Source organism: Eschrichtius robustus, chromosome 19 (genome assembly GCF_028021215.1).
Source record: "Eschrichtius robustus isolate mEscRob2 chromosome 19, mEscRob2.pri, whole genome shotgun sequence".
Lineage (NCBI taxonomy): Eukaryota > Metazoa > Chordata > Mammalia > Artiodactyla > Eschrichtiidae > Eschrichtius > Eschrichtius robustus.
Genome location: NC_090842.1, coordinates 14,497,865 through 14,511,755, shown reverse-complemented (window position 1 = coordinate 14,511,755; position 13,891 = coordinate 14,497,865). Strand labels below are relative to the sequence as shown.

At 39.3% G+C, this 13,891-nt stretch overlaps 1 protein-coding gene across 2 annotated transcripts in view; it reads left to right on the top strand.

The window, feature by feature from the left end:
• HYDIN (HYDIN axonemal central pair apparatus protein) overlaps positions 1 to 13,891 on the top strand; it is a 348,607-nt gene that overhangs the window by 152,356 nt on the left and 182,360 nt on the right. For both annotated transcript variants that reach the window (XM_068527442.1, XM_068527441.1), the window contains exons 18-20: positions 5,580 to 5,818; positions 10,223 to 10,496; positions 12,349 to 12,492. In XM_068527442.1, coding sequence (XP_068383543.1) covers positions 5,580 to 5,818; positions 10,223 to 10,496; positions 12,349 to 12,492 — 657 coding nt within the window. The remainder of the gene's footprint in view (positions 1 to 5,579; positions 5,819 to 10,222; positions 10,497 to 12,348; positions 12,493 to 13,891) is intronic.

The window sequence follows — 13,891 nt, the reverse complement described above, 5'->3', positions numbered from 1 at the left end:
CAGGCTGAAGACTGATAACTTCTCACTGTATCTTCACATGACAGAGAGCAGAGCAGAGGAAGTGAGTCTTTCATGACTCTTAACAAGGATATTAATCCGGTTCATGAGGGCTCCACCTCATGACCTCACCTAACCCTCATTACCTCCCAGAGGCCTCACCTCCTGGTACCATCACAATGAGGATAGGGTTTCAACATTAATTTGGGAGGAACACAAACATTCAGTTCATAACATTCCATCCTGGGCCCTCCAAATTGATATCCTTCTCACATGCAAAATACATTCATTCCATCCCAACAGTCCCAACAGTCTTAACTTATTCCAGTATCAACTCTAAAGTCTAGAGCCTCATCTAAATATCAATTAAATCAGGTATGAGTGAGACTCAAGGTACATTCATCCTGAGGTAAAATTCCTCTCTAGCTGTGAACCTGTGAAACCAAACAAGTTATGTGCTTTGGGAGCTGTTTAGATGAAATGGATATCATTTTGCATATGCGAAGGGCATGAATTTGGGGGGCCTGGGACAGAATGTCAGGAACTGAATGTTTGTATTCCTCCAAAATTCATATGCTGAAACCCTGCCCTCCAATGTGATGGTGTTAGGAGGTGAGGCCTTTGGGAGGTAATTAGGATTAGATGAGGTCACAAGGGTAGAGTCCTCATGATGGGGTTAGTGCCCTACTAAGGGTCAGAAGATGGCTTGCTTCCTCTGCTCTGCTCTCTTCCATGTGAGGATACAAGGAAAAGGCAACAGTCTTCATTCTGAAAGAGGGCTCTCAGCAGAACTCAACCATGCTGGCACTCTGATCTCAGACTTAGAGCCTCTGGAATTGTGAGAAACAAATTTCTGTAGTTTATAAGCCACCCAGTCAGTCTACGGTACTTTGTTATAGCAGTCCCAGCTGATTAAGACAGATATTGGTGCTGAGAGTGGGTACTGCTGTAACAGATGCCTACAAATGTGACAGCGGCTTTGGAACTGGGAAATGGGTCGAGGCTATGAGTTTTGTTTTTTGTTTCTAATTTTTTTAAAGTATAGTTGATTTACAGTATCATGTAAGTTTCAGGTATACAGCACAGCGATTCAGTTATATATATATGTGTATATATATATATATATACACATATATATGTAAATATTTATTCTTTGTCAGGTTCTTTTCCCTTATACGTTATTACATAATGTTGAGTATAGTTCCCTGTGCTATACAGTAGGTCCTTGTTAGTTATCTATTTTTTAAAAATTTTTATTGGAATATAGTTGATTTACAATGTTGCGTTAGTTTCTGCTATACAGCAAAGTGAATCAGTTACACATACAAGAGTTTTGAAGTGCATGCCAGAAGAACTCTACATTGTTGTGACTGGGCTATCACAGACTGTTTTTGAAAAGTGGATAAATTAAGATGCAAAGAAGTTATTTCTTTGAACCTAAACATGAGCAAAATACAGTGACATTCAATCTTGTAGTTTCTCCTGCCAGTAATAATTGATCTATAGTCCCCAAAATTGAATTTATGAGGATTATTATCTTTTTGTTACTAATATTTTAAGATAAAATTACATACAAATACAGGTTAATGTTCTGGAAAGATAGACTTTGCTTACTGTTTTCTTAATATTTTAGTACTCCACTAGGGCTAATTTACTGTGAGTAGAAAAGTTAGAGAGAAATTTTGGAAAAACAATTTGAGTCATACAAGCATCAACATTTCTTTTGGCAAGTGTCCTCCCAATAGAGATAATTCTCATACAAATATCTTATCTCAGCCCTAGTTTAAACTAGTGTGGTATTTAATGTTTAATTGTTTTCTTTTATATCTGTGTCTCTAGAGATGGCCCATATTAAAAGGTTATGAATAATAACAGGCCTCTGGACTTAGAGTTAAACCTATAATTTCCATTAATACCAAAATTAAAATAAAATTTCCAAATCATCATTCATCTACATCCTCTTTATAAACAATTTATAATCTTGAGAACTGGTCTTCTGTGCTTCATTTAATTTATTTGAATTTTAAAATGCAATGTATTTATTAGTTCCCATGCAGACTTTCAAACCAGGAGGCAATATAATTAGCATTGTGGTCTCTGGAATAGAAGTTTCCTCAGTTGTTAATTGGGAAATTGGCATTTGAGTTTAAATCTTAGATTCTCCTTATTTAAGTGCCTGTGAGCCTGTCCCCAAGAGAGTGACCATTCAGGGCCCACTGAACAAATCCAGTCTCTGAATCTGCTTTGGGGCCAGACCTGGATTTTGGTGACATTCCAAAGCACTGCCATCCTGTGAGATTCTGCCTGGCTGAAATTTCTAACTCTTGTCTGCAAATTGCAACATACATTCTTCTTATTTACAACCATCATCAAGCAGTGCAACTCTATTCCAAACCCAATCTATGCTTGTCAGGAAGTTTCTGATCCACAGCTTTACATTGTACCTAAGCCCTCATAGAGCTACATATGTTTTTACATTTGCTAGGAGAAATACACCATAGAAACTAAATAGAGGCAGGATAATTCTGGACTGGAGTGCCCTCTCAAATCCAGCCCATAGAGTATATTTCACATTTGTTTTTAAGTTGTTGTTTTCTTCTATGTGCTTTTCTTTAGAGGGCTTATTCTGACCTTCCCTACTCAGAAGAGTACGGGGAGCCAAGAAAGATTCACGAGGGAGTGATCAAACTCTTCTTCAGTGAAGTGGAGAGTTTGGCTTTGCCTCTCCATTATTATCCTGGAAGTTTCGAAATGATCTCTATATCTCTTCTTTTTTCAGCCTTTTCCCAGTGTATTGTTAGTCATCAGTAAATATTTTCTATGAATATTTATCCATGTAAATATTTCTGAGTAATTTCTTCCTCAAAACAGGACTGTTAGAAATGATTTAAATGATACAGCAATCAAAATAGGGATATGGTGCTTTGTGTTAATTTTGAGATAATTGTTTATATATAAAATTAGAGTAGAATAAATTTGAATTTTATTAAGCAATAGTATAATATAGTTAGGGGGACTTCCCTGGTGGCGCAGTGGTTAAGAATCCGTCTGCCAATGCAGGGGACACGGGTTCAAGCCCTGGTCCGGGAAGATCCCACATGCTGTGGAGCAACTAAGCCCGTGTGCCACAACTTCTGAGCCTGTGCTCTAGAGCCCGTGAGCCACAACTACTGTGCCCACGTGCTGCAACTACTGAAGCCCAGGCTCCTAGAGCCCATGCTCTGCAACAAGAGAAGCCACTGCAATAAGAAGCCCGCGTACTGCAACGAAGAGTAGCCCCCGCTCACCGCAACTAGAGAAAGCCTGCGCACGGCAGCAAAGACCCAATGCAGCCAATTAATTAATTAACTAACTAACTAACTAAAAAATATATATATATAGTTAGGGATCACACTACCTGATAATTATGCTCAATTTCACGTTTAGACAGAAAAGAAAACGTGTCTGGAAATTTGTTGTACAGTCAAAGAATTTCAATACCTTCTGCTCCGGAAATCCACCTTGTTCTTTAGATTTCCCTGAGGCACTTTCACCCCAGCCTCCTTCTGACTTGCATTTTTTTTGTTTACATGGTGGTCTCTCTGAATGTCATTACTATCAGCTTCTTGGGGGCAGGAATGGTGCTTTGGACATTTTTGTGTCTCCCACAACACCTGGACCTCAGAACCACTGAACGTGTATTTGCTACATGTATTGAAAAATCCTAAGAGCAATTTGCTTATCAAATTTACAGTTGACTAGGAAGGACTAGAAAAAGTAGCTAATAAGTTGAATGTCATAATCAGAATTTTTAAAAATCTCAAAAGGCTGAAAAATGTATAAAAAGAAAAGTAAATAATAAAACCTGAATTCAAAAACACAAAAAACACCGAAATTAATAACATAATAAATCTGTTTAACAGTGAATTACACACAGCTGAAGAAAGAATAATGAACTAGAAGATAGCTCAGAGGAAATCATCCAAAATGAAGCACAGGGAGAGAAAGAATGGAAAATGCAGATGAAGGCTGAGACAGAGAGGACACACTAGGAAAGTCATACCCATGTGTAATGGAGTAATACAAGGAAAGGAGAAGGAATGAGGCACAAACAATATCTAAAAACATAATGGCTGAGAATTTTTCAGAAATAAAGATATCAAACCACAGATTCTGGAAGTGTAGCAAATTCCAAACAGGATATACAAATAAACCCATAACTAGAGACATTGTAGTGAACCTGCACTATAATCAATCAAATACAAGGAGAAAAATCTTAGAAGCAGCCTGGGAAAATAGGTTACCACCAAAGAAACAGAATTTATATTTTTAAATTAAATAAGATGCTTATAGCATGAGTCATTTTTTATTATTTGACACTTTAACCAAATTTTCAACTTACTTTGGAGCCATATGAGGTTTTCTTCTAAAGCTGGATGTAGAATTTGAAGGGCTGTTGAACAAAAGAGGGAGATTTGATTTATTTTATTTAGCTCCAAGGGAGTGGACCAAATACCAGTGTTTGGAAGGTCAAAAACAAAAAAACAAACGTATCTCTATTTAATATAAGGAAGACATATCAAATAGTTTGAGTTATTAAAACCAGGGATAAGTTACCTTAGATGATAAATAAGATCTCTAACATCGAAGGATTTGATTAAAAGGCAGATACATGAATTCATTTAACAAATATTTATTAAGCATCTACTATGTACCAGGCATAGTTATAGATACTGGGGATGTATCGGTGAACAACAATAACAAAAAAGACAAAAATCCCTTCTTTGGAGAGCTTATACTGTAGTGCAAAGAGACAGAAGCATGATAAATCAATCATGCACTATGTTAGAAGATGGTGAGTGCTCAGGGGAAAATATAGAGCAGGGTAAAGGGGATCAGGAGTACAGGGGGGAAGGCTTGCAACTTAAAGTGTGATGGTCAGAGTAGGCTTCATTGAGAGGTATTGTTTGGTCAAAGACCTTAGGGAGGAAAGAGAGTGAGCTATGAGGATCTAAGCAGTTAAAGGGAACACGTTGGTGGGAGTCACTTCCAACTCTATAATTTAGTCCTATCACACATTTCAAAGTAAGTTTGGAACTTTAGCAAATGAAATTCTATTGATTATTATGAAATGATAGAAACCGAGATGACTTCCTATATTGTGTTTATTAATGAAAGCTGTTCATCCCTACTATAACATCATGGAAACTTTGCATTTGAAAAACATTTCTTTTAAAACTTCCAAATTCCGGGAAGGATGTTGTACCTTCTGTTGGTATCTCAGAATTTGGAGATTAGAGAAGATAATTAGTATAAGCTTGTTAGAGAACTGGGCTGTCATCTTAAGAAAGAGATGTAAAGAATCTTCACAGAGCATTCAAAAGTAGAATTGTAGGTTTGCTCTTCAGAATCATATTGCTTTTTGAAGAAAAAAAAAAAAAAGAAAAGCCAACAAACACCCAGCTGCTTTGATTCAAAAAATAATGTTTGTCTCTGATGTTGAGTTCTGCAGTGCCAGGCATTTGAAGTATAGAGGGCTTTGACATGTGCAGAATGAAAAGCCAAGAATATCTTCACTGTTAACTTGCAGTCTTGTGTTACAGGCACACAAAAAGTCCCTTTGGACGGTTGAACCCAAGGAAGGCACAGTTCCCCCAGAAAGTGATGTTGAACTGACACTGACTGCCAACCTGAACGACATACTGACATTCAAAGACACAGTCATTTTGGACATTGAAAATAGCAACACCTACCGGATACCTGTCCAGGCTTCAGGAATTGGCTCCACCATTGTTTCAGATAAGCCCTTTGCACCAGAACTCAATTTGGGAGCACATTTTAGGTAAGGAAATATCATGGACCAATTTTTATACATATCACATATATTCTATAAGCTGAGCATCACTCCTACTTTGGAAAATTATTTTTAAGTAAACAAAACTAGCCTCCTCAGCCCCCTCCCTTCCCTATCTTCACTTTTCCCCCTCCAGATGGGTTCATCAGCCACAAGAAGACATTTCCTAGTCATAGTTTGGTTACATTCTCCAAGCTGTGTCCCTCTACATTAGAGAAGAGATGGTTCAGAGGAAGTATATTCTTCTCTAAAACTTATAGTGGCTTCTCTGTGACAAATTCAGAATCTTGAACATGGTTTCTCTTCTTTGATTCCAATATATTGTTAATTCCTCTCCATGAATGTAGAAAATACAAATGGATCTTAGTGATAACCTAAGTAGAGTATAACTAGGAAGGTAAAAATATATTGCAGGGACTTCCCTGCTGGTCCAGCGGTTAAGACTCCACGCTCCCAATGCAGGGGGCCCCGGTTCGATCCCTGGTCAGGAAACTAGATGCCGCATGCGTGCCGCAACTAAGAGCCCATGTGCCGCAACTAAAGATCCCGTATGTGGCAACGAAGATCCCTCGTGCTGCAACTAAAGACCTGGTGCAGCCAAATAAATAAATATTTAAAAAAAAAGATATATATATATATATAGCAAATGTATCTTATCAGGTATTGCAAAGCCAGTAATTTTTTTTTCCGTATATGTTCTCTGCTTGCCTCCCCACCGTAGCACCAACAACTGAGATGGTTGTAGTTGGCTCCACCTGATCACTCAGGAAAAGCTAGAGAGTCTAAATAGTTAAATAAAAGGTGGTACAGTATAGACATCTCTGAGCAGAACGATCTAAATGTGACTCTAAAAATGTATGGGGTTTGAATACTAACCATGGAGGATATGTGTGAGGATTTGTTTATGGTTCCTCAGAAGAGTCATGCATTGTCACTAGTTGACTCTCAGGAGCCAGCTGAATTGGAGCCTGTTTGTTTCAGTACTGTGAACAGATCTCAAAGGGATGATCCTGCCTTCTGGTCTAAGGCCCTGAAACCAAGATGGACACACTGTGTTTAGAGATGTACCTGACAAAATACCGTTAGGAACCCTCCCCACAAACCCATCCATACCTCCTTTCCTCTGCTCCATCTACAAAATATGGCACTTAATTGAAAATACCATAAACCAGTAGGAATTAAGTAATAGGCAAGTGAGATCGTTAATTGCATATGTTTTCAGAGAGGCATCCAATTACAGTTTTTGTGTCAACTAGATACAAAAAAATGCTCCTCTCCTCCTATCCATTGACCATATGGTAGGGCATTTTGTCATTGCATACCATTCCTGTTTCCAAATTTATTTGTTAAGTGCATTCAAATATAATTACAGAAAACAATATACTGCAAACCAGACTTAATTACATGTTCTCCTTAATCTACAAATAGTGTCAAATGGCCCCAAAGGGTATTCTGACACTTGCCTAGAATTGGAGGGATAGCTGATAGTTTTCTACGAATATAAAAGCAACCTATAGCTTTTAGCTGCCAATTTCTGCTCTGCCTAAACCCTACTGTTCTTTTTTTTTTTTTTTTAAAGACAGGAGGAATTTTTTTTTTTAATCTATTTATTTATTTATGGCTGTGTTGGGTCTTCGTTTCTGTGCGAGGGCTTTCTTCTAGTTGTGGCAAGCGGGGGCCACTCTTCATCGCGGTGCGCAGGCCTCTCACTATCGCGGCCTCTCTTGTTGCGGAGCACAGGCTCCAGACGCGCAGGCTCAGTAATTGCGGCTCACGGGCCCAGTTGCTCCGCGGCGTGTGGGATCTTCCCAGACCAGGGCTCGAACCCGTGTGCCCTGCATTGGCAGGCAGATTCTCAACCACTGCGCCACCAGGGAAGCCCCTGTTCTTCTTTTTGATATAAAATCTTGATGCCAGCAATCTCCATAAGAATCATCAAAAGCAGGGATGGGAAAAACTGCAGCCCATTGCCTGTTTCTATAAACAAAGTGTTATTGGAAGACAGCCACGCCCATTCATGTACATATATTGTCTACAGCTTCTTTCACACTACAGTGGAGAGTTGAGTAGTTGTGATGGACCACGTGTCCCAAAAGGTCTAAAAATATTTATTATTCAGTCCTTTACAGAAAAAGTTTGCCAATTTTTTGGGCACAGGGATCTAAAGAAATACCCGTATGCCACCTCTTCTGATGGCATATTTTTGGACAACTCCTTTAAATTTTCAGAGCTTCTGTTTCTTCATCAATAAAATTAATCAATATGCTTATTATTACTGGGATGCTATGATGACTGAAAGATATACTGTGAATAAGTGACAGAGACCCTGCCTAGTTTATAAAATAGTATATGTTATTTATTATTTTCCCCAAAACCTACATTTAGCCCTGAAGTCAAACTACAAAGTGAAGACTCCAATGAGCATGCCCCATTGGACATATATTTAGCTAATAATGGTTATACCTGACAACTGGCAAACACTCCTTATTATTTGTCAAGCTTCAACTTGCTTATTAGACATGGTGTCTTTCCAAAAGAGGGACAGATGGGATGAAAACTCAAAGCCCCAAAAAATAAAAAATTTTAAAAGTCCTGAGATGAGTTTTTTCCCTGAAAAGAATATTTTAAAGTAAGCTTATAGTGGAACCTAGAAAAATGGTACAGATGAGCCGGTTTGCAGGGCAGAAGTCGAGACACAGATGTAGAGAACAGACATATGGACACCAAGGGGGGAAAACTGCGGTGGGGTGGGGATGGTGGTGTGCTGAATTGGGCGATTGGGATTGACATGTATACACTGATGTGTATAAAATTGATGACTAATAAGAACCTGCAGTATAAAAAAACAAACAAAACAACTAATACTGAACTTTCATTGGGTTATTTGTATGGAAATATGTTAATATGTTTCAGACATTACATGAAATTTCTAAAAATCTTATATGTTCTGGTGTAATGTTATAAGTCATAATTCTAGTTATTACTTTAAAATGTATATCTCAGAAATAACTAAATTTCCTTGTCAATTGCATTATTATGAACTTTCATCAAATCTTTAACTGTGGTCATTTTTAAGTCTTTTGTCATTTACAGACAGTTATGGGTGTACTCTGATGCTTGTGCAAATATGTTCCTATAAAAGGGTTTCATCTTCAAGGAATTCATGGAGAAGACTGACAAGTACAGGTTTCTGTTAACTGACTGTACTGCTGAACTGAATGAATAAGCATTTTCAGAACTCTAATGAAAAACTGATGAACTCATAAAAGTACTAACAAAAGATTAAGATGAAAAAAAAAATTAATTACATGGGACTAAGTGAACTGATGAGGATGATTATAATTTTTGTGACTTTGTGTTTGAATTATTAAAAAAAAAATCCCACAAGGACTCAGAGGCAAAGAATATACAAATCAATTTTCACTGTGAAGTAAAGGAGCTGTTACAGTGGAGGATTACTGGACTGAATGTCAATATTATGACATAGTATGAGTGTGTTTCGTGTTTGGTAATTGCAATCATTGTTGCTTTTGTTGTGGTCATCCATGTACAATGCTTGGTGTCAGTCTATTTATCTCTTGTAAAAATAAAATACAGTGTGTGTGTGTGTGTGTGTGTGTGAAAAAAATAAAGTAAGCTTATAAATCAGTAAAAAAAAAAAAAAAAACTCAAACAAAAACACATTTGAACTACCTCCAAGATCTTAGAAATTTCAGTGTCTAGCAAAGAGACAGACAATAAAGAGGTCTTTAGTAAATATTTGCGGAATAGATGAATGAATGCATGCATGCATGCATGAGTAGTAGCATCTTTAAAGCACATTAGTCTGAGATAAATGACCTATCCAGGTGGTGTTCTGATGGATTATAGTCCCCTTGACCTTTGGTAAGGTTTAGAGGATATGTGTTGTTTCTCTTTAAAGTTCCCTTCACATTGAGTCCATCACAAGACATTTAACTAGTTACTAGAAATTGACTCAACACAATTTGAAATGTACTTCTCCTTCAGTAGCTATTTTGCTTTCACTTCTCAGTACCATTTCTCGTAAATTGAAGTGATTTTCACATGAACTGTATCTGTGTGTTATGTGGCAGCTTAACCTGCTGAGAAAAACTGGGGGTGGGTGGGGCCACTTCCCCACGGCCCCTTTCCTGGTGATGGCAACTCAGGGACCAAACTCAAGTCTAATGACCTGACGAGTAGATGTCACCTTGTCCTAGTAGTTCCTAGCAGTATCACCATTTAGCCTTCCTACAGTAAAAAAAAAAAAAGAAAATGTCTATTTTGTTGCTCACTTTTTAAATACTTCCGGAGGAGTAAATCCCAAGGCTGTAGAGCTGAACAGAACAACCCAAAGTTGAATCCTCTCAATCCTTGCCTCCTCTTTTCCAGCCTGGACACCTATTATTACCGCTTCAAGTTGACCAACAAGGGACGTCGGGTCCAACAGTTGTTCTGGATGAATGAAGATTTCTGTCCCCAAGAAAAGCTGGGTAAGAAGAGACTGGCTAAGAAGGGGCATGCTGAGAGCCAGTGCCTGTCCCAGTGCTCCCAGGCACCCAGGGATCCTCAAAGCCCCGTGTTTCAACTCCACCCCATCAGGATGGAGCTGTACCCAGGCCAGACGATTGACGTGATACTTGAAGGCTATTCTGCCACTCCCAGGGTAAGAGGACACACATTTAGAAGCTATTATTCTCCTAAATAAATCTTTGCTCTGTTTCTTAGGAGAGTCCCTTGACATTTATCTGAAGAAAGGCTGTGGTTTCTCAAGGATTGCATACAGCACTGAGTTACCATGGCAGCACCCATTGCATTCAAGGTTCAGCTCTGCTGAGTTTTCTGTTTGTTTCTACAGCTACCATGAACCCAATCTTAAAATACTATTTAAAGCAGGTTCTCATCCCCAGAGTCAACAGAGCCAGCAAGTCTCTGGTAGAGGGACATCCAGTGTTCAGCCAAAGCTAAGCCCCTGATTAATACTTAGCAGTATTCACTTAATATTTATTTTTAAGAACATGTTTTTATAGACACTGTCGGCTGCCTCTCCTATCCAGGTATTGGGATATCCTTAGTTCCTTCCCTCTCAGCTTGACTCAACAGCATCACATTTATAATCATCATCCTTTTATGTATCAATGAAAGAGCCGCATTTATCTTCAGCAACTCTGATGTTCTGCTCTTATTCACATTATCACCATTCTGCTTAAGACATTTAGGCAGATCCAACCATGTGTCTGTTTATTCCTATTCCCTCATGGAGGCTGGAAACCATTAAAAACCTAAAAGAAAGACTTCTGAAATCACTTACAAGCCTCTTCACAAAGGCAGACTTTGTGAATGAGAAGTGATGGTTACCTGAGCTCCTGCTGGGTCACCAAATTAGGATGTGATGCTGAACTTTCTCCTCATGAAAATAGGAAACAGTAAGAAATTGCCTCCCAGCAGACGAGATGGGAAAGCTGGTTCCCTGCTTAGCTCCTCGAGGGTCACGGATGGCACTTTGCTTCACTTATGTTGTTTCTTCACAGAACATTTTCAGGAAAAACACATCCTCAGTTTAAAAAAGAAGGTTATTTCCCGTTATGGAGTATATAATATGTTCTTTCTCTCTGTTACTGAGGGGTTCAGCCAACTTTCACTGAGTATGTACCACATGACACACACCGTGCTAGGCACTAAGGATGCAAAGATGAATAGAATGCAGGCCCTCATCTCAAGACACTGACAGTCTGTTGCAGGCATGTTTACAGTGTTGTTCTCAAGAGTTGACTGTATTTTAAAGGCATTAAATCTGAGCTGCTGGGGTTCTAAATTCAGTTGTAGCTTTACTAAAAGCTCCCCTGTATTCCAAGTTCTGCTACATAATTGAGAAGAGACTTGAATTCATTAACATCTGACACCTGAGCAGTCTTCAGTAAAGGCTGTTCATGTTATAAATTCACTTTGGGTCCTTTCTACTCTATAAAAATCTAAGGCTCTTGGGTCCAAAGAAGTGTTAATTACCATACACGATTTTTAAATATTCAAATGTGAAAGGCAAAATTTTTCCAGCCAGCTTCCAACTACCTTGATAAGACATTGTGTAACTACCATTGAATTCTAAGCCTATGAATAATTTTTTTTTCAACTGTAGTTGATTTACAATGTCGTGTTAGTTTCAGGTGTACAGCACAGTGATAGCCCATGAAGAATTTTCATCTGCCTCTTCCATCACTGTTTTGTGTATCCAGTCCCTAACAGCCCTGATAAGTCTTCCATATATATACTGGATGAGCTGAATGTAAATTGATTGTGTCCTCAGGGACAGTCGGCAGTAGACACAGGACCCATCCTGGACACATCTAACCAATCAGACTTTGTGTGACAGAGACCCATCCCTGACATGCACTGCTCAGAAAAATGTGCTCCTCCCTGGTGTCCCCAGGCAGGTAGTTGAGAATCATTTTGCTGATTGTTGAGAATTAGGTCTTCCAAGCTATAGAGGTTCCACAAACGCTGGTATATCTTGTCTGCAGATAGTCAAGGAAAAGCTGGTGTGCCACACCATCATCGGGACACAAAAGGGGAAGAGCCTGGTGATGACGGTGAACATCATCTGTGAGTTCGTGGCACCATTCATCCAGCTCTCCACCAAGCAGCTCGTATACCGACTGGAGAAGGTCAGTGGGGCTGTGTTGGGGAGGGCTGGGCACTCCAGCTAGGGGTGCACATGTTCACGCTTTCATTTCAGAAGCTAAATTAATGGGAATCCTGTTACACCCACACCCAGCCAATGTTTTTTAAGCTTCAGAGGCCAATACACATTCAACTAAAAATTCTGAATCTAAACCTACATTCTTTTGAAAAGTGAATTGCCATAGAAATTCTACTTCCATCATTCCTGATGTATAAGACCAAAGTGAAGGGGTATTGCAGTGCACTGAAAATGCATTTCAGTCCATCATTTTACTCTAACTGGGTAAAATAAACATCACAGTATAGAAATGGTTGGAGAAGAATTATTGATAATTACAGTAACCAGTAAGAATAGCTACCACTATTGATTGGTACGTGCTGGGCATTGAGCCATGTTCATTACATACATTTTCCCATTTGTCCCTCACAGCAATCTGTGCAGGAGCTTCTCTTTCCCATGATACACAGGAGGAAACTGAGACCCAAGTTAAGCTATTTTGTAGATCACCTAACACTGCTTGGGAATAATCAACTTAAACTATTTGATTCACATTCTTTGATGTATATGCCCATAACTGTCTATAACTTCATGTGCCGTTAAGGGTGAGTGGTAAGTGGGGGAGGCCCAGAACGGGAGAGATGGGGATGACTGCTGCTCAGGGCAGTGGGCTGGGTGGTGAAGAGGAGGGGAGATATCACAGCAGGACTTGACCTAGTCCTAGGCAGGTTTCCAGCAGAGAATTATTTACTGTTCAGGACAGGTATGTGTGGAACATTTCCTCTGGGTCAAGGGCTGTGTGGGTGCTAAAAATCTAACATAGTCACAGCTAAGAGACTGGTTGAGGTTACAAACTGTCAACTAACTATTAAAATTTAATTGTTTAAATTATAATTCTAAACAGTGCTATGAAGAAGAGGTATAACTTGCAGTGAGAGTATATATCAGGAGACATGACCTTATTTGTACGTGAGGTCATAGATGGCTTCCTTGAGCAAATGCCTCAAGTTGGGACCGGAAGGACAAATAGAAGTCAGTCTGGTGACAAGGTGGGGAGAGAGAATTGTGGGGAACAGCACATGCAAAAGGCCTGAGTCACGAAAGAGCTTTGGTCAGCATAAAACCTGAAGGGCCACCTCAGACAGAGACTATGCCAAGAATGACAATGAAGTCCATCTAGAGAAGTGGGCAGGGGCCAGGTGTGTGTGGCATGACTGGGACACATGTTGTGAACTTCGGGTTTTGTTTTGGGTGACCATTGGAGGGCTTCAGGGAAGGGAGTGACATGGTCAGATGTATTCATTGAAATAGTCACGCGGGCTGCGGAGTGGAGTATTTATCAACACCTACCATGCGCCAGGCACTGTGTCGGGTCGTAGAGGTAC